Genomic DNA, 21,455 nt, shown 5'->3' with positions numbered 1-21,455 from the left:
GCCTTATTTTATTGAACTTCATTTCATTACACATTTTTTTAAATTTTTTTGTCGATGTTCATCTTAGACATCTTTTCACGACACTATGCTATAACAGGCAAAATTACAATGTCATCCGCAAACCTCAAAGTTTTTATTTCTTGTCTCTCAAATTATTTAACTTAATTTTTTTTGGAGGTGATCATACATGAGTTGCCCCTCATAAAGTCCCCTTATGATACAGTACAACATACAGAGATATTTTTACGAATAAGTGCAGGAAATCTGCATTTAGTTTTCCAAAATTTTGTAAACACAAAAGTTGAATACTAACATATCTTGATCTGTGCTGATAATAAAATATACTGTCCTACAAAATAGTTACAGGAAATATTGAAAACACAAACAGATTTTGGGTAACTTTACATTTAAACACAAAACACTAATAATTTTTTTAAAGTTCTGTACCTCAATCGGTAAAAACAGAACATTTGCAGGACCGCTTTGTTGTCTGTCTGGCTGACTGTCAAAAACATTTTTTTCTCAGAAACGTGTAGACGTATGAAGTTGAAATTACTGTCACATACTAAGGTCTACAGTCTTCTATGTTCTTTGGCAGTGTAAGAAACTTAAGTGTCTAAGTCAATGCAATCAAAAGATACGGCCATTTAACCGACATATATTATGACTGGCAAACTCACTCATCAAAACCTAGGGTACTTCTCAGTGTACCTGCATCCTGAAATTTGGCTATAAGAAGGTTTTCACAACACATGGGGAAAAAAATTTGAAAATTGTGAATTTGTAATTACCTCATGCAATTTTTTTTTTCTTTCTCATTTGCTATATGACTGTGTCTGACCATCTGTCTGTGAAGACTCCTTTACTTCACAAACAGGTAGATGTACCAAGTTGATATTTATGTCACATACTAAAGTCTACCAATCTTTCAAGAGTTTCGAAGTCAATGTAATCAAAAGCTATGGCCAGTTAAGTAACATTTTTTGAGACTTGTAAACTCATTCATCAAAACCAATAGGGTACTTCCAGTCAAACCAAAATTATGAAATTTGACAAGAAGCAAGACTTCACAGTACAAGTACAGGAAAATATTGGACATGTGTAGGAAGAGAGTTTTTTTTTAATTTCTTTATTTGAAAATATATTTACAAAGTGGTTCAACAACATGCATTGCCCTTTCACGCAGCAGTCACATCTATCTTGTGAGAGTTCTTTATATATCTTTTACGTTTTCCTTTCTTTACGGCCCTGTAACAGAAACACACTTATATGAGAAACAAAACACACACAGCAACAATTAACTGACAAACTATTAGCAATAAACTAAGTTACATTTTGAAAACAGCGTTACTCTATTGAAACGTAACCCAATCAAAAGCGTGTAAAACGTACATGCAGACAACACATGGAAACAGATTTTTGCTCTAGTTTCATGTAAAATCTTAATTTTCTAGAGATGAGCTTGAATTACATTGAACCTTGAAATACTGGGGCTCGAATTACCAGGGTTCTATTTCTAGTTTATCCAACTGTGAATATCTCAAAGAGTTAAAAATATATCAACGGTTAACGTGTAATATCTCATGTCATTTGCTATTTCTGCTGACCTTGTAGTAAAACAAATAATCAATCGCCAGAATAATAATTAAAAAAAAAAAGTTTCAGAACTGAATCAAATTTATCAGAACATAGCAGGAAATATTTTCTTCTACATGAAAGACTACCATTAATGTCAAATATTTTGAGCATGTGGATAGGAGTAACAGGAGAAACTGGTTACTGGAAAAAGAGACGAGATAATCTGAAGGAGGGAGGGGGATGGGGAGGGGGAAGGAGTGAGGGATGGAGAGACTTACTTCTGTTTCACTGTTGGCTCAACAATGCTTCTTCTTTGCAAACTCTTAAAACGATCATTGAGAAGATTTCCCTCTGGTTTCACACCACGAAGACATCCTTTAAGTTCTTCAGCCAAGTTAAAATCCACATTTGGCTCCTCATATTTTGTTTTGCTTAGTTGTTTGGGTTCAGTCTTTTTTAGAGCTTTAATCTTTTCTCTCTTCTCTCTCAGCTTGGAAAGCTTCTTCTCCTTTGTATCTAATGCTTTTTGCACAAACCTCAACCTGATGCAGAATACAACAGTTTTACGAATATATTATATGAAATTTGAACAACTTATGACATATTGGAACAAAAAATAGATGAACGGTGAATAAAGATGGTATACTAACTTGTATATGTCAGCAATTTTTCGCTTCTCGATGATAGCTTGCTTCCGTTTCAGTTCTTCCATTTGCGCTTCTTTCAGTTTTCTACGCTTTTGTTTTGATTTTTTCAAGTTCCTGACTGGAGGATTTATAGCCTTATATTCATTATCACCATTATTCTCCTCATCTGTGACTTCACTGGTTTCCTTCTCTTTTGCTGGCAGCCCTTCAGACATTTCATTCAACCATTCTTTCTGCACAAGAGAAGTATTATCATATATAAAAAAAAAACAACATTAGTAATCATCACACACACCAATAATAAGATCTGCTGAAAATGCTATATTATCTTACTTTTCTAATTTCTGGAGTTACAAATGAATACATCTGAGTGGTGACTCTGTTTAAATGTTTTTCTTGTTTTATTACTTTCAGCTCATCATCTGCAACTTTCTTCAGCAATTCTTGGTGGTCTTCAAAAGAAGGATTGTAGGAAATACCTAAAACCAGACAAGAAATCAGATAGATGAGAGATCACAAAAAGCTCACAAATAAATTTGCATATTTGTTAACAACAGAGCGAATAAAAGTCAGTACTAACAAATAATGTTGCCACATTTCATATGAAACATTTGGCACTTGGTTTAAATTATGGTTAATACAGGGAGTCAATATTCCCTCAGCAAAAACTTGGAACTCACCTGGATGTGGGTTCTCTACAGCTGGAACATTTAAGGGCTTTTTCAGCAGCAGCTTTGGAGCCCGTTTTACAAATCGACCAGTGTTTTTTACAGTATGTACCAGAGTAGTGGGTGTTAGCCATTCAGAATCTGTCCCAAGTGAGTTATCCTGGCTACTACCTGCAAAATTAATTATTTGAATTTTATGTTCTCAAAAATAACTTCACTTGCAAACAATACATATGACTGGTACAGTACTTAACAAACAGTATTCTAACATTATACCATATAGTTTTCTTTTCTGTCATTACTGGTAACTAACAATCAACATCTGCCAAAGCATACTGCAAGAGACTTGAGTGACAAACTACATGGGCTATTTAGCTGCTCCTACTTGATATTAGTTTCCCTGATCTCTGGAGAAGGGAACTTGTCCTTCAACATATCCCTGTATTCTGACACCCTCGACTTAACTTCAACTACCATACAAACTGCATCTCTTTTATCCGGGCTGCTAGTGACAGTCACTCTATAGGAGGCAGCAAGGAAACATGGGAAAGTTAAAAGAGGTGTCACTTGTGGTACTATGCCTGCATGCTGCCTAATGAGAGCCAACAAACTGTTTCTACAACAACAGCTGCTATGCTACTCAAGCTTTGCTCATGGCCTCTACTTGGATTAGTGGTGGTGTGCCGTCAATAACTGTGGCTAAGAACTACTTTTTGAAATGAAAAGACTCATTACTCCACAGAGAGACAACAACAGCCAGTGTTTTAAATTATTTGTATTCTGTGCTTGTGCAACAAAGCAAGATGTGGGTTAACATAAAACTCTGATTGTAATTTGGCTTGGAAACATTCATTTGTAGCTGTATATGAAAATACAACTATGTGTCCTCACACTACTAAAATGATAAATCTGTCATCTTCATCTTCAAGCAATTCAAACTACATGCACTATTTGTTTATCCTTCCTTACACCTTGGCTCCCAAACTTACAAATGAGATGGTCTGAAGACAGCAGGCACAACAAATCTGTAAAAGCAATCATTAGTAACACTTCCCCATACGATCTTCCACAGTGCTGTTGTCCGATCTTTATATTTTTAATCTGGATTTTATGAAAGCTGATATTTATGTAGTAACAAGATAGACTAGCGAGCATCTATCACTTTTAAAAACTCTTTCATTTTGACTTTTGAACAACATTAAAGTGTTCACTGTGTCTATGTATCATTCCACTTGTTGATAAAACTACATTCGTAAGGCCGAGTTTACTTCCTCTGCACCACTGATGTCCCTGCTGCATTATACACATGAGAGAGTCCTTTGGTGCTGTTTTATTTAGGAAAACTTTTTATTTGCCAAGATCACAAGGGAGGCCACATCTATTACTAGTTTCGACGTGTTAAGTGGCCATCTTCAGATCACACAACACAAAGTAGTGTCTACATTGACTGCTGAAGCCAAATGCTTTGTTACAATTGTGTTTACAACCCCAAGCTCAGAAACTGTGATTAATAAATATACATGTATTAAATATAGTGTCCACCATTTCATTGTGAAGTGTAACAATACATCATAGTTACATACTGAGACAACAAAAGGAGCCATATTGTTGGTTGATAGCATTGGATGGAGCTATCCAGCTGACAACAATGGGCAGCTGTCGCAATGACTGCAGCATATTGTTTTCTTGAGAATACTACTGGTAACACTGTCTAAGGTATGATATGCAGGATCATTAAGGCTGCTATGTAAGCTTTATTTTCAGAGATATGACACATGACTGATGCCTCCTCTTCTTTTTAAACAGGTACAAGCTGTTGACTGACGCCCCTATAACAATAACATTGTTTTTCAGAATCCTATAGAATGTACACTAACTGATAGATCGATGCCCCCTTCAATGTCAGTTTGTGCACTCACAAATGCAGTATCTGAGCAATGGGAAACTCAAAGTCTTCAAATTATGCGCTAATGCCTTATTAAAAACATGACTCAATTAATTTTGATTTTCCGGTATGATAAAATAACAAAATTTTGGTTTTCCAATACGATAAAAGTAATAATTATTCTTACCATTATCATTCCACAAGTCAACTGAGAATTCTCCTTTCTTTGGTCTGTTTAACTTTCTTTGGGCATTTATTATTCTGTTACGAGCGGCATCAAGTTCTTTCGCTGTCAAAATCTCTTTACTTTTCCTCTCTTCTTCAATCTTCTTTTTAATTGGATGTTTTCTCTCTTCAGGAGTTCGGACACGATTTCTGAAATTAATATGGCATCATTTCATATATTTTATTATGTAAAAGCAATAGTTGACTGACAGTTGATGGATGAACACTACAGCACAGAGTACAGATACACTAGCATCCAATTTTTGTTTATTTCTTGTGTTAGAAGCACAAGTAAGGGCAATACAGCAATATAGACATGCAATAATAATTTTATACACTCAAATACAAAATGGACAGAAAGGATTCTACTTAAAACTAAATATTTCCTGACCAATCAACAATGATTCCGCCATGTGTTCTAGGGACAGTCAGTTCCCTGGTGCCAGGTCGTCTTTTAAGTACATGCTCCTAGCGGGTAACACCTATGAACTATCTTGCACGATTACCTTACCTCAACTTATACCACGAAACTCTTCCTTGAGTTGTGCCTGTGCTAATAGCTGTTGAAACAGGAAATGAGTAGCAGATGTTGTGGCTTTGGTCTTCTTTTGCCTGGCTGCTACTAATCATTTGTCTTGGGGTTTTATTCCAGCAAGACAGCAAAGACGCAATATGTTGTGATGTGACACGTCTGATGAAGTATTACATCTATGGCGTATGAAGTGACTGAACTGATACCACAATCAGCAAGTACATTCTGCCATGGAGTAGCATAGGACTCAAGCAGAAGATATTACTATCTTTGACTAAGCTTTCTAAATGACCATAAGGTATTTAATAGAAGAGCAGTCTTCCAGTAGCATTCCTTTCCCGTTTATCTGCAAACTTTTTGCAATTTCCTTGTTATTCAAATGACATAATAATATCTTTTTTTGTAGCGCTTTGTCTCTCATTGTACTTCTTGAAGTGGGTGGACAATGAATGTAGGACTTTAGCTCAAGCTTTTGAAACTGCTTAGCTGAACTGTGATAGCACAATCACGTGCAGAAATTAAATACAGCTTCTTCACGTAGTAGCTGACCACAATATAGATATCAGCTAGGATTACGGGTTACCACACTTCCCAAGGGCAACCTACTTTCCAGTCTCCTCCATTAGTTACTTCATCCTTGAAACTTTATGAGGAGTCTTCAATTCTCATAAAGGTTCCAAATGGTCTGGTTGAAATTAATGTCCTCCGAGGTGATGTACATCTCTTGATTAGCAGACAATTAGGTGTGGTATGATAAACAACAGAGTGTCTACAAATACTGTATTTTAAGGCCAACTTCTATCATTTGGAAGATGGGAGCTTTTTCCTTGTCTGAGTCCAATTTGTGAGACAATGAGTGGAACAATTTTTATCAAAATCTGTAGGAGTAATCTTCCGAGCATGCTGTAAAGAAGAAATGGAAGGAACTCCCACAAGTAAGAGTATCTGTACATAAAATACTTTGCTATCACTTGGAAACTGTTTTTGCATGAGCTAATTCCTCCACTTTGTAAGCAACCACTCATCCAACAAAATGCTGCAGCCTACTGCCATTTTGTAACAAACCTGTGAAAGAGTATCTTGAAAATGGTGAAACTCATCCAATGTTCACATGCTACTGTCATGAGCATCTACAGAAAGAGGTTGGAGGACAGCAAAACTACCACTAGGCGCTAAATGGTTGGACGTCTACGACTCTTCACAGAACTTAGGGTTCAGAGACTTGTCTGCTCTGTGAAGTATGACAGATAGTGATCCATGGCATCTCTGCCGGGAAAACACAACGCTAGTGTATGCACAAGTGTTCTCAAGCACATCGTTGATCATACATTGCTGAACATGGAGCTCCACAGAAGACCACCCCTAGGTGTTCAGTTGTTGACCCAATGACATCATCAATTACAATTGCAGTAGTCATGGGATCATCAGGATTCGACCGTCAATCAATGGAAATGTGTCAGGTCTTTGGGTGAATCACATTTTTGTTATAGTAGGTCGATGGTGATCTCCATAAACAATGGCATCAAGATGAATGGCGGCTCAAAACGAGTAATGTGCCACAGAAACAGGCTGTTTGGGGGCAGTATTATGCTATCGAAGACATTCACCTGCACTTGGGTGGGACCTTTGGTAGTAATCACCTGATATAAATACTAGAAACCATCTGGGTTGCTATTGGGGGCCATCACCGCATATGCCAATCAGTGGCCCATTAGTTATGCAAATTACATGACCTGTGCATAGACATATAATGCCACAAATCTATCCACAAACTGTAGGATCCCTGATACACAGAATCAGTGATGTATTTCATTCCAAAGACAGACAAACAAGGTATCAAGCAAGGGGTCATAATGGTTTGCCTCATCATTGTATAACAGTAATAGATAGTGAATATTACTTAATTCTGTGGCAGATGGTCAATGGCAATGGAAACTGACAGCTGGATCTTAAAACTGATACCACCCATACAGCTGCATGAAGCAATGTCCAACACCCATCATCATGCTCATACCATGAATATGTAAATTTTTGCATGCCTGATCTGAAAATGAGCCTGAAATCACTTGGAAATTAGTTTATGGAAATACATAAATATATCACAAGTGAGTGGTTTAGTGATCCATATTTATATTGAATTCAAAGTCATTAAAGCATCCATGTTTTTGTTGTGGCCTTCAATCAAAAGACTGGTTTGATGCGGCTCACCACAGTAGCTGTAGTGGACAAGGCATTTGGATTCTACTTTTGCCGAATGTGAGTCCTACTACCTTGCCCACTGCATCGCCTCATTTTATTACAGATGAAGAAACTAGAATCATCTGGAAAATAGTGCCACAGGAAATTTACAAAAATCCAGAGAATCCATAAGGTATGAAATGTGGAAAAAGAAAAAAGGGTTGCAGACACAATGTTTATCATCTGATAAAATTCCCACATGCTATTTGATACTGGAACGGTCAAGAAATGGTCTGAAAGTGGGTTCATGAACCCTCTGTTAAACACTCAATTGTGAATTACAGTGTAGTCATGTAGATGTAGACAGTTTTATCTCAACAGTTAAAATAAGAATAAAATTATCTAAATTTGTGCAACTGGATTTGCATATCTGTTCTTTTAATCCTTAAGTTTAAACTGGAATTTGCAAATATGTTTTACAATAGTGTATAGCTGTCAAGAATTATCAAATGTTTCAAATATTAAAAAAAGGTACCTACGTATATATCACCTCATGTATGGTGGACTCAGTGAAAACTGAATAATCGGATGATGTAATTTCAGAGACTATGAGGTGACTATTTACTGTTGTATCATTCTTATGTCTTCTTTAAATTTACATTTTAAATATTGCAAGTAAGCTAAACAGTTAACGTCCATAGCCACACCTGGATACTTAAGGATTTATAATGGCTGCCTCCAGTTAGCCAAGTGGTAAGAGTGCATAACTCTTAAATTTCATGTAATTTAGCACAGTATTTATTTATCAACATAATGTCTTTGTATGCCCACTTTAAACCATTTATTCTTAATTTTCATAGGGTTACTGAAAATAAAGGCAGTTCAGTTACTAGAATGTTTTACATAAGTATCTGACTGCCATAAACTTTATTGTAATCACTTTTTTGGTCGAATACCTCAAAGCTCTGTCTGTCTCTTCCATTGCTGCAATCACAACACTGACCCAACAACACATTCTATGCAAGAGGCCCACAAATCTTCCATTACTACTACATCTTCCATCCACACTTATTACTGTTACAGCTATCCCCATTCAATCATAAACCTCTCACCAGTATCCCTCTCTGCTCTGGCATCACCCTGGTGTCACCTGTCCCATTGCACGAACTGACCTTCAGTCCCATACCTACATCTAAACATGCAGCTCTTATTAAAGATCTCTAACATTTGCTTCATTCCACAACATCCCCAACCACTGTGAGTAGCTTGTGTCTGCATCAGCCTCAGAGCTGACCAACACACTAAAGTGTTCCTCATTAAAACATTACTGCCACCAGAAATCCTATACCTCTCACAGTGTTTATTAATCCTACATAAAACTTCTTATCCCCCCCTCTAATCAACATGGCACACAGAAAAACAAAAATTCTGGTGTGTCTCACATTGGCAGACTTCAAAGCCACAACCAAATACAACTCAGTTGCAATAGAGCAACACATCCAACCTATCACCCAGAACCTAAAATACTACATAACGGATATCACCTACCTCCCTCAATGCCTTGAATCATTTTCCAACTTACTTCCACCTGACATCTTCCTCATACCCATTGACAGAAACACTCTTTACGCCAATCTCTCACATGCATGATTTGTCAAGCCTTTCAACAATCTGGTACTCTCCCAAATATTTCATTTGATGTCACAGTTGCCAACCTCATCCCTGCCCTTAAATTCAACTCACTGAAGCTCACATCTGAAATTCAGTCCACAACAAATCAATGACTAAACAATACTCCTCTTCGGCAGCTGCCCTACTCCCGCATCAAATGCTCCATTTGCTAGTGCTCTAGTATCCCAGTTAGTATCTGCTCTACTATCATCAAACCCCTCAACATCTACACAAATATCAGGAGGTTGCCAGAATACAACTCTTATCAGAGACTAGGAGTATATTAAATTGATTTATAGTCATACCTTTTTCTAACTGGGTCCTGTACTGCAGAATATGAATGCAATATTTCGAAACACCTAACAGGCTTTTGCCGAAGTGCCTCTTTTTTAGACAGATGTGTTTCTGGTTTTTCAACAACACTGTCTGCAGTTTCTTCTATTCGGAATAGGGCTTCATCTGGTCGGTCTTCAAATGGTACCCTGTATAAAAACAATAAGGTAATTTGTTGCATTTCACATTCTCTTTATATGAATATAATGGCAAAAGAAAAACATACAGCAGAACTGAACAATGAACTCAATCAAAAATTTATACAACACAAATACATGATTCACATTAAATTTTTTTCCAGCACAATACTCAAAAATCCCTTGCTGGAATACAAGCAACATAATTACTGAAGTTAACAACTCACGATCTACTGTAGGTGCTCAGGAGTATGAAAGAGGTAGGGAAACAAGCTCAGTGGGTTTATCATACACAATTTACGGAAATCATGGAGAACACAAATTACAAGGCAAGACAAGGATTTAAACTGCAATTCTATCAAAATGCAGCTCCAGAGTCTTAAAACTAGAGTGTCACACTGACTTGCTGTTCATAACCAAGAATTTTGAAACTCAAGATGATGCATACAGCATTGAAACAGGTTATGTTAATAAATATACTTTGCAATTGGGATAGAAAATTTTTGTATTGCTAACAGTATACCAATGAGGATGTCACCATTTCAAATTAAACTGAATTTCAATATTTAGTAAGTACATATAACAGCTTCTGAATACAAACTTATTTGGATGTGAAATGATAAATAGGCAGAGAGGAACAGAAAGAGGATCAAAATTTGTATTTAAAAACAACAGCAAAACGAGATGTGAAAAGGTCTTTCAGTCAGTGTAATACACCAACAAGTTGAACAAAGAAATCGACTGAGCCAAGTGGAGATACTGAAGCTCTTGGTACCACCCGTCTGCTTTGAAACATAACTTCATGAAAATGCCAGAAATAAACCACTCATTTAAATTCAGTGTGTGTAAAATATGTGCCATATCAAAATTCATCAACTTTGACAACTCACAACCTATCTCCTTTCAACCTAACTTACACCCTGGGCTACACTACTGACCAGTAGGTCATCATAACCACAATTGTATGCATACATTTGTTGGTTTCATAAACTCACAACTTAACTCCCGGCTGCTAACCTCGCCTAGATCTCGGGAAATAGTTCACATCAGTCTTTCACAAAAACCTATAATCCTAAAAATAATGCAGAAGCAAAATAAATACTGTCAGTGTTTTGTTTGCATATGAATGATGTAACCTAACATCATCATGTCACAGGTCACAAAATTTCTGTACAGGTGATCCTAATACCACGTCAATTAGCAACACTGATCAAAAAAATATCATTATTTGAGCTAACAGTGGAGTGTAGTAAAAACCAGAAATGATATAGCATCAGAATTTAGACTGTGCTACTTGTGATATAGGTGAAAATTAATTAAAGATGGAAAGGGACTGCACCTGTTGCATATGGAGGCAGGACTAACTGGCCATGGTCCATAAGCAGCTAGAAGCTGTTGGCCATTGTGGACAGCTTTGAGGTTGCTGCCCTGGGCTACAGCAGCACTGGGCCACACAAGATGAATGCTTTGGTATCTCAGGGGGCCTACAGTATTATCTGAGATTTCGATGTTGCAGCACTTTCTGATCCATGCATTCTGGCTGGTTGGCACTTACCTGACACTGAATTGTGAATCTCTGTGTAGAAGGCAAAGGTGGGTATGGGTTGCACTGTTGCCCCCCTATGCCTTAAAAAAAAAAAAAAAAAAAAAAAAGAAGCAAGTTAGATGTATTGCCAAATGCTGAAAGTACATCTGAATTAGCACAGGGTGGCCTCATCTGTTGAGAGTGGGGCCAATCTTCCTGAAAGGTCCAGACAAGCACAGAGGATTAAATGGCGAGCAGATCAGAAAGGAAGGCCAGGGTCCCCTCTGTTTACTTCTTGGGTGATCATGACAGATGTGGAGCAGGCTGTGCCGGCAGCCACTGAGAGCACTGGGTACACCACGCTGCAAATTGTGGGAAATGTTGGCACAAATGACACATGCCAGATGGGTTTACAGCCCATCCACAGTTCCTACTGGTAACTAGCCTTGTTTGTAGGGTGGAAGCAGAGCTTGTGTTTTGCAGCATTCTTACCAAAAGTGATTGCGGTCAAGAGGAAAGGCTTACATCACAGGCACAGATAATTCTGCGACGATCTTGGATATGGATTTGTTGACCTGCGCTATTGGATACAGAATTGTATGAACATTCTTACATGTGGCAGAATGTGCATGTGGGTGTTTTAGGATGGACGAATTCCTCCGCAGGGTGGATGAGCCATGTTATAATTTCAGATGGGGAAGAATACTACCTCCATTGATTAAAGGGTGCAGCATTCTTCATGACAGGTCAAAAAAATAAAATCTTAATATGGTATCAGTTAACTGCAAGAGCATCTACGGATAAGCCCCAGAACTAGTCTCACTTATAAACAGCAATAATGACCACCTAATACTAGCGACAGAAACCTGAATGAAACCAGATGTTAACAGCAATAAAATTTTATATTCCAATTGGAACAAATGGTGGTGGACACATGTTTATAGACATCAAAAATACAATAATGTCTACTGAGATCAGTACGAAGTCCAAATGTAAAATAATTTGGGTGAATGTAAGTGTTAAAGGTGGATCAAACATGGCCACTGCATGATTTTATAGACCCCCTGACTCGGGGGCAATAGTGGCAGAACATCTGAGGGGAAACTTGAAGAACATTTTGTGTAAATTTCCTGGTCATGTCATAGTATTAGATGGAGATTTGAATTACATGCTGTAGACAAAGAGACTAAAGTGATTAAGGTAGTTAGTAGGGACAGGAAATAGTGTGAAATTTTTCTAACTGCCTTATTCAAATATTATATCTAAGAACAAAGATGATGTGACTTACCAAACGAAAGTGCTGGCAGGTCGATAGACACACAAACAAACACAAACATACACACAAAATTCAAGCTTTCGCAACAAACTGTTGCCTCAACAGGAAAGAGGGAAGGAGAGGGAAAGACGAAAGGATGTGGGTTTTAAGGGAGAGGGTAAGGAGTCATTCCAATCCCGGGAGCGGAAAGACTTACCTTAGGGGGAAAAAAGGACGGGTATTAAATATGTCTGCTTGTGTCTGTATATGTGTGGATGGATATGTGTGTGTGTGCGAGTGTATACCAGTCCTTTTTACCTGCAAAGGTAAGTCTTTCCGCTCCCGGGATCGGAATGACTCCTTACCCTCTCCCTTAAAACCCACGTCCTTTCGTCTTTCCCTCTCCTTCCCTCTTTCCTGATGAGGCAACAGTTTGTTGCGAAAGCTTGAATTTTGTGTGTATGTGTGTGTCTCTCTATCGACCTGCCAGCGCTTCCGTTTGGTAAGTCATATCATCTTTGTTTTTAGATATATTTTTCCCACGTGGAATGTTTCCCTCTATTATATTATTCAAATATTAGCTAGACATGAGCACCAATTCATGAAAATAACATAAGAGCTGGTGACCAACAGGCCTGACCTTTTCAACTAAATTCATCTAAACAAAGGAATCAGTGATTATAAGATCATCACAGAATTGCTGAATACAGTTGTAAATGGGTATATAGAAAAAGGTAGGAAGATATTTTTCTTGGTAAGAGTGACATGGAAAATTTCTGATTACTTGAGCGATCCAGCACTGACAATACTGAGCATCAATATACAAAATTCAAGAGTATTGTGCAATACCTTTTACATAGGTATGTGCCGAGCAAAGCTTTGAGGGATGAACGACCTACTGTGGCCTGCCAGCCATGTTAGAAAGCTGCTACGAAATCAAAGAGCTTCACTGTAAATTTAAATGTAGCTAATGCCTCGCAGACAAGCAAAAACTGAAAGAAGCAAAAATTTGTATAAGGAGAGTAATGCGTGAATAGTTCAATGAGTTCTAAAGTAAAAATCTATCTCTGACTTGAGAGAAAATGCTACGAAGTTTTGGCCTTACATTATATCGGTAAATGGATCGAAGACGTGTCCAGACACACTGTGACCATAATGGCACTGAAACTGAGGATGACTACAGAGAAAGCCATAATATTAAACATCTTTATCGAAAGTGGTTCTACTGATGAAGAATGAACTATAGTTTCTCCTTTAAATTGTTGCACAAACTTCACAATGACAGGTACTGAAACATGTGACCATGGGATAGCAAAGCAAATGAAATCCCTCAACAGAGGAAGGCTACTGCACCTGACGGGATACAAAAACAATTCTACACTGATATGTGAAAGAACTTACTTCTCTCGTATCAGCAGCATATCATAGGTTGCTGGAGGAAGGAAATGTATTACGCATAAAGACTATGCTATGATAATTAGACTGCAGGACAGTCACTGGAGCCAGACTTATCCATAAAATATCTCTGATTGTGCATACAGAACTATTTAAAATGGAATGACCACATAAAAATAATCGAAGGTAAGGCAGATTCATTGGGAGAATCTTCAGTAAATGTAGTCTATCGACAAGAAGGTAGGTTACAAAAACCTCTTTGGACCAATACTTGAATATTGTTCCTCAGTCTGGGATGCACAGCAGTTAGGATTGGTAAAGGAAATAGAGAAGATCCAAAGAAGAGCAGGGTGTTTCATTACTCATACCTGAAACAGGAAAGGGCAGGAGGGACAGTGGTACACAAAATACCCTCCATCACACACCATAAAGTGGCTTGTGGAGTACAGATGTGGAAGTAGAGTAGCATGAACACTTTTCTGTTTACTGAAGCTAGCTCCATGACAACAAACAATAACGGAGGATCACATAGGGACAGGGAGAATGTTGAGTTTTCATTTATGCAGTAATCTCATGATTAACTCATAGCATCACTGGCTACCAAATTATGGACTATGTCAACAAAATGTTGCCTGTGCAGGAAAATGTTCGAGACAGGTTCTGCTTCCAGTTGGTCCACTACACAAAGTTTGAAACTACAATGAAACTCAAAAAGCAATCCACTTATATTCATGAAATCAAAAAAGCATATGTGACAATCTGACTATCTTTTTGAAGTTGCATTCTATGCAACTAGTGTTACCAGCAGCATATCAGCTCATAGGATAGTGGAAGATGTAATCCATTTCTGAAAGAACATAACAGCTCTTGAATGGAGACATGGATAACAACCTGAACAATAATGAAACACAGACTCGGTATTGTGAAAAGAATGGAAGTGTTAGAGAACGGCAACTAAGTTGGTTTGCAAATGACAACAGGAATAATTAATTTTTTGTTGTGAAATTAAATGCAGTTACTATCAAGGCAGCTGAACATAATGGCTGTTAAACACAATCTGGAAATTGAACAACATTCCTGACAATTTGATCATGGGTTTCATTACATAGTTATTCCAAGGTAATGAAAATCTGCCTGAAAATTACGGAAGGGTAATACTGCTTTCGCCCTGATTAAAAATTTTGGAAGAGAACAGAGAAAAAAAGAGAGACTGGAGAATAAATTGATCTATTCTGGAAGTACAGTATGGATTTAGGAAAAACAGCAGTTTAATTTAGCTGATCTTTGCAACAAGAACACTATTTAAAAAGGTACAGAAGCATCACACTTGTCTTCCTACTTACAGAAAAAGCTTATGACAGTGTCCCAACATCTTAAATCTGAGAGTGCCTAGAGAGAAGAAATGTATCCAAGGCTCCTACTTAGAAAGTACAGATGCTCTGCAGAAGATGTGTCAGCTGTGTTTGAGTAGAGAATGTTCGAGATCAAATGCGGAGTCCATTGCTCCGTCATTGTGAAGAACAGTATTATGGAATGGATAAGGAACCACTAATGATGATTATGAATAGTATGTGGGACCCTCAACTGCGTGGTCATCAGTGGCTGTACAAACTCCCAATTCTTACACAGTCCAATTGAGCCACTGTCACGAATGATGAGGATGATGAAATGATTAGGACACAAACACCCAGTTCCCGGACAGAGAATATCCCCAACCCGGCTGGTAATCGAATCCGGAACCCCGTTATCCAGAGGCAGCAACACTAGCCACTAGACCACAAGCTGCAGATGGGACCAATAACGACCTGAATTGAAAGCGATGATAGTGTGATCAGGGGAGATACAAATGAAAAACTGAATATATGGAACAATTACTTTGAAGAGTTTGGTCTTACGGCCAGTGAATCAACAGCTGTGGCCATTAACGTAAGCAAAGGAGGGGAAAAGCCCAAGTTACAGCTGAATGGAAGACCCCCACAGAATGTGCAAAATTTCTAATATTGGGGAATGTGATACGACTGTGAAAATTTAATCCAAAGTTCTAAACCACACTTACAACACTGCTCAGTTTTACAATCAAATACAGTGCCTCCTCTGGGAAACCAGATATCACACAAGGCAAAATTAATCAGCTCCAGTATCTATTATATTCCCATTTTGACGTGCTCACTGGAGACCTGTACTCTAACAGAGATAGAGAGAATAATGAAATCCAAGTTGCTAAAATGAAGTTTGTTAGATCTGTGCTGTAGTGAACAAAAACGGATACAATAAGGAATGAAGGGAACAGAATGGATGCAGGCGCAAAGCTCAGTGCACTAAGAAAACTCTACTTATCCACATTAAGATGGAATAGTCTTATGAAATGACCTGGGAAAAAAAATCAGGACAAATCCCTTGAAATGACTATAAATGGGAAAAGATGTGTTGGGTGGTCAAGGAGAAGACGGCTCGACATAATTAAGGACATCGCTGAAAGTGGTCTGCTTTCAGATAGGGTCCACGTTGAAGAGCTGTACATGGATACAAAAAGCTGGAAGAGGCTTGTCACCAGCACCTGGGTAACTGGCCTTGCAACCTGATAACAACTTCTTTGCACGAATAATTAAACAGCACTCAATTAGGTCTCATGTACTGTGTATCCAACCTACTTAACCTCTTGCAAAGAGTGAACTTACGCTAAATGCATGACCAACATCTCATCAATTACTCAGTACGCTGTAAAAACTGGAAAAACTCATACCTCACACAATCGGTTGTAAACAATATAGGAAGAATTTTACGACAAAAATTTGTTCCAATACATAATGTAAATGAGTTATTTGCAGACTTGTTCAGCAACTCTACAAATTGTTTCCGAGTGTATTGGTCAATAATTCACTTTTTACTGAGATTTTCACCATATAGCAGCACATTTCTCAATTGGAAGATACAAATCCCACACAAACATGACCAGAATAAAACAATTAGCCTAATTCAAGCGCAAGAATGATATATCTACACACTGTAACTTTACCTGAAAAGTTGTACTTTAAAACACTCCAGAGTACTGCAATATTTTCCCCAGTTGATTACAAAACTCTCTTTAGAAAAACCTCTTCACTTTGTAGGACAGTTTACACTCCAACTCAGCTAAACAGTGGATTATTCTATAACGTGGGTCACAAATCCATGACATGAACCACTGATTGTACAGAAAAGTCTTTGCAAAGCATGCAAACATCATATGGAGACCATTAAGAGGCTAATAAAAATACTGGCCTCTTCAGCAATAAGAGAGATATGCAGGTTTGTTTTAACGTAAAACTTTTCTGTGGATTTATAATTCCTTGATATTCATAAATTAATGTGGGCCTATTGCATACCATAGCAATAATAGTGAAGCCACAGTTCTGGAATCTGAAACTTCGATGCATCTCAACTTTATGTAGACAGTGGGAATATTACTTCACACAATTTGGATTTATTAAAACAAAATACATTGCCTGAAAAAAGAAAGACAAAAAGAGAAGCACCAAGAAAGGTAGGACAACACAAAATGAAACTTTATCGGTTGAGAGGTATGTGATAATTATTTCAGTGTTTATAATAGTCCAACTTACAAAGAACTTTGTAGTATGAGCCCACGTATCAGTATAACGCAGCACCCTCTCTGGCCTGAATGCAAGCACAGACTGGCTTGGGGAAGATGTCCAAGCCATTGTCTCATCTCCTTACGAGAGCCATGCACAAATGTTGTAACTGGTCACTGATAACCCAGATACTAACTCTGGGATGGAGTCAAGTTCCAAGCTGGTCCCACATATTCTATCATGAACAAATCTGCAGTTCTTGCTAGCCATGGGAGTATGTACAACATCACACAGACAGGTGTGCTATGTACAGATAAGCACTGTCCAGTTGAAAAATGGATCCACAATACTGTCATTGGGAGACAACACACAGATGCAGGATGTCCGTGACTTAGTGTTGTGCCGTTAGAGTTCTGTCAGTCACTACCAGCTGTGATCTGAAGTTGTCTGATGGTTCCCCAAACCATGACTCCAGGAGTAACACTGCTGTACCTCTCCAAACATAGGAAGAACGAGACCTCTCCCCAGGTCATTCCCATATTCACTGACAACTGTAATCTGTGGTAATGCAGAACTGCGATCATCACTGAATCCAATGTGATGCCATTCAGCAGCAGTACACACTTCCTGGTCACAGCACTACTCCAAATGCAGCCAATTATGTTTTGGTGTTAGCAGCCCCTAAGCATGAGACAGTAATTTCCTAGTTCGGCTGCTGCTAGTCTGATCTATGGAGCGGGATGAATGCTGAGACAGTCCACTACTTATTCTCAAATGGCAGGTGGATATGTGAAGGGATTGTGATGTGCTTGGTGCACAATACATCAAATGTCCCCTATGGTGGTCAGACATAGCCAACTGGAACCTTGACGACAAACATGACTGCCTTCACTTTCTGGATGTAGTCTAACACGAACATCAAGCTTCTGTAACATCCCCATGCCCCAGAAATCTGGATATTTAATAAAATGACAAGCTGGCCAAATGGAGACCCATGAAAAGGTCTCTTTCAAAATCCATCTGGTGCTGACAAAGCTGTCTCGCCCAAGTTCAGAGCAATTCTATGTCCTTTACAGTGATTACCCAACAATTGATGCTCTTCATGTCCCTTATGTACCCTCCCAGGCCCAGTGACAACACTAAACATTAAAACACTCTGGTCTATCTATCATAAGAATTGCAAACCTTATAATTTACGTACCCAACAACGCTGTGTAAGTGTATTAAGTTAATTTGACACCTGACTATGTCTTCTGGGTGCGTGACTTGTTCTGTCAGGCAGTGTGATACTGATGTTTTGTAAATACTACAAATATACTTTTGCTCAATTAGGACAAGAAGCAATTAACATAGTTACAATTGTGATGAATTTGAAGGAAGGAAAGTTTCCACAGATGATGTCATTAGAGATTCTAGAAGAAGATCATATTGGGGGAAGAAAAGAGCCATGCTTTTTTAAACAGACCATCCTGGCATTTGCCTTAAGTGATTTAGGGATACAATAGGAAACCTAAATCAGGACGGCCAGATGGGGATTTCAACATATATCTTCCTGAATATGAGAAAATCTGACATTTTCATCGATTCCAAGAGCAGCACTGAACTAGGCCTACTACCTCCTCCAGAAACTGTTCTGCACAAAAAATCTACCTTTATTACAAATTTTCAGTGGTTGCTACCAGCCATTTTTGTGATATCGAGTCAAAGGAGACAGGTGGTAACAGAAGATTCATACTTTCCCATGGCCATCAGGCAGAATTCAAATTTATACTGAGTTATTATAACATTCCAGACAAATACTGTGGCACAATCAAGACAGTTTCTATGTTGCACAAGAAATTTTGTCTTCCAATAACAACTAACATTAAACACTAGTTTGTCATATTATACGAAATACACTGATTGAATGAACTGCAATGTGGGCAATATGTAAGTACTAACATATAGCAGAATATCTTCCATCTTCAGCATCTTAGAAAATAAAAGGGATAATGCACTGTAATTCATAAAACACAATAGATTTTTTCCCTCACAGATTAACAATTAATTTCTGCTATAGGTGATTCACAGCATGGGTGCACTAACAGATCTTTTCCTTCTCTTGCTATGCCAGTCAGAACTGTAATCTTGAAATGCAAACAGTTTCCACCCCTCAACAGTAAAAGTGCATTGCAGCAAGGCTGTGTACAAACAGTAGGCAGTAGTCGCACTAAGGCGCCTGATCCCTCATGGAAACTGACGTACAAGTCAACACTGGACTGAAATGTTTACCTTGCGAATTACGATACTGTAATTCACAATTTGGTAGTTGAAGCAACTTATCGTTACACTTATTGACTACTGGTTAGAAACGACTCATTATCTCTCTCAACGTTCAGAAGTGCTCTACCTGAATGCAGGAGTGAGCTATATCCTGCATCGAGTTTCGAACATCTAGAGTCTGCTTTTACTTCACATGCTTCCATAATTACCCCATTATTGATAGATAGCACTAAAACTTGACTTGAAAATATTTCACAGAAACAACTTCGTACTTTTAAGTGCACACAATATTTTGTGGGCAAACAGAAAATGAATCAGCAGTCAATACAGGATGTTCGAGAACATACATTTCCTAACAGAATTCGGAAGGGTATTTGAGATAGCTATTACGCTTAATTTGGTTCCGTTTCATATAACACACCGCATGAAAATGACGTCAAAGAGTCTAACCTACCCACATACTGAGGAAAAATTTCACTTGGAAACTGCAATCATCCGCACTACAAAACACCTCTACAGCTAGGTTGTCACAAGTATTGCCAAACATTACATTTCTTAGAGAAATGCTATAAGGCCAAGCTGAGAGATTAGTACAAAAACGGTGACAGTAGTAAACGTAGTTGCGAACTCAGTTTATTCCGAACAGCAGTGCACCATTTTACCACAACTGAAAACCCCAACAGTGCTTTGGCATTCCAATACCAAGATATACTGCTGTCGTGCAACAAAATAGACACTGGAGTAATCAAGAAAATTGATTTACACCGTATCATAACAATCACACAGCAAATACAAAATCTGTCACAGTAACAATAGCGCAACACTTCTTACCCCAAGCGTTCTTCCAACCGTTTATCCTCAAGAAAATCATCAACATCTTTGATGTCAATGTACTTCCTCAATGATTTCTTCCGTTTTTTCGAAATATGTTTTTTCTTCTTAACTTCTCTAACATTACCCTGCAAGAGCTTCATATTGACCACGTTTTAACAACAGCCTAGTGCATAAACATACCAAAGACGTTCACAGTTCGCACTCAATATAATCAAAGAGATAGTGTTCACATTGAGTATACAAGGTGGAAGTGTGACGGAAGTGCTAACTCTGGCGAAAAATATCATTTGAAATATCAGCGTCACCGCAAATAAAATAAAGAAGCTCTTTCTATTTAAATGTGTAAGGTAGAAGGGAATGCACTATAGAAAATACATCGCCGGATATATCTAAAACTCTGGCAGGAACGCTATTAAATGACAAAACAATTAAGAATTGAGTGTATAAAACAATGAAAAAGTAATCCCGATTCCAAGAGCTGATAAGCTACTATTTTCGTTAGTTATCACGCGTAATATGGATTTCCATATACATCTGAAACTTGTACACACATAAAGGCCAATTCACACTGCACGTCACGTCACGTCAAAACATTCCACAAAGCATTTCAGATGGGCCCATTCACACAGGCGGTCAATGGACTGTCACGTCACGTTGCGTCAAGATTTCGTGAGGAAGATAGGTTTAAGTCTTCGTCTGCTAACATCGGAAGTTAACCTATTTTCCCTGCGCTCACGCATGTCATATTGGTGGACTTT

General features: G+C 38.1%; 1 protein-coding gene across 1 annotated transcript; it reads right to left on the bottom strand.

The window, feature by feature from the left end:
- Window positions 1-1,113: 1,113 nt before the first annotated feature.
- LOC126259416 (ribosome biogenesis protein NOP53) lies at window positions 1,114-20,905 on the bottom strand. Its single transcript, XM_049956196.1, has 8 exons — window positions 20,695-20,905; window positions 9,690-9,866; window positions 4,966-5,153; window positions 2,906-3,064; window positions 2,559-2,704; window positions 2,229-2,458; window positions 1,857-2,120; window positions 1,114-1,248 (listed from the first exon to the last, which is right to left on the bottom strand). The coding sequence occupies exons 1-8, from the start codon at window positions 20,835-20,837 to the stop codon at window positions 1,179-1,181; spliced, it is 1,377 nt and encodes a 458-aa protein (XP_049812153.1). The 5' UTR covers window positions 20,838-20,905; the 3' UTR covers window positions 1,114-1,178.
- Between the last annotated feature and the right edge of the window lie 550 nt (window positions 20,906-21,455).

The sequence above is a fragment of the Schistocerca nitens genome, chromosome 5 (genome assembly GCF_023898315.1).
Source record: "Schistocerca nitens isolate TAMUIC-IGC-003100 chromosome 5, iqSchNite1.1, whole genome shotgun sequence".
Classification (NCBI taxonomy): Eukaryota; Metazoa; Arthropoda; class Insecta; order Orthoptera; family Acrididae; genus Schistocerca; species Schistocerca nitens.
Note: the sequence above shows the minus strand (reverse complement) of the source record. Positions and strands in the feature narration are given on the sequence as shown.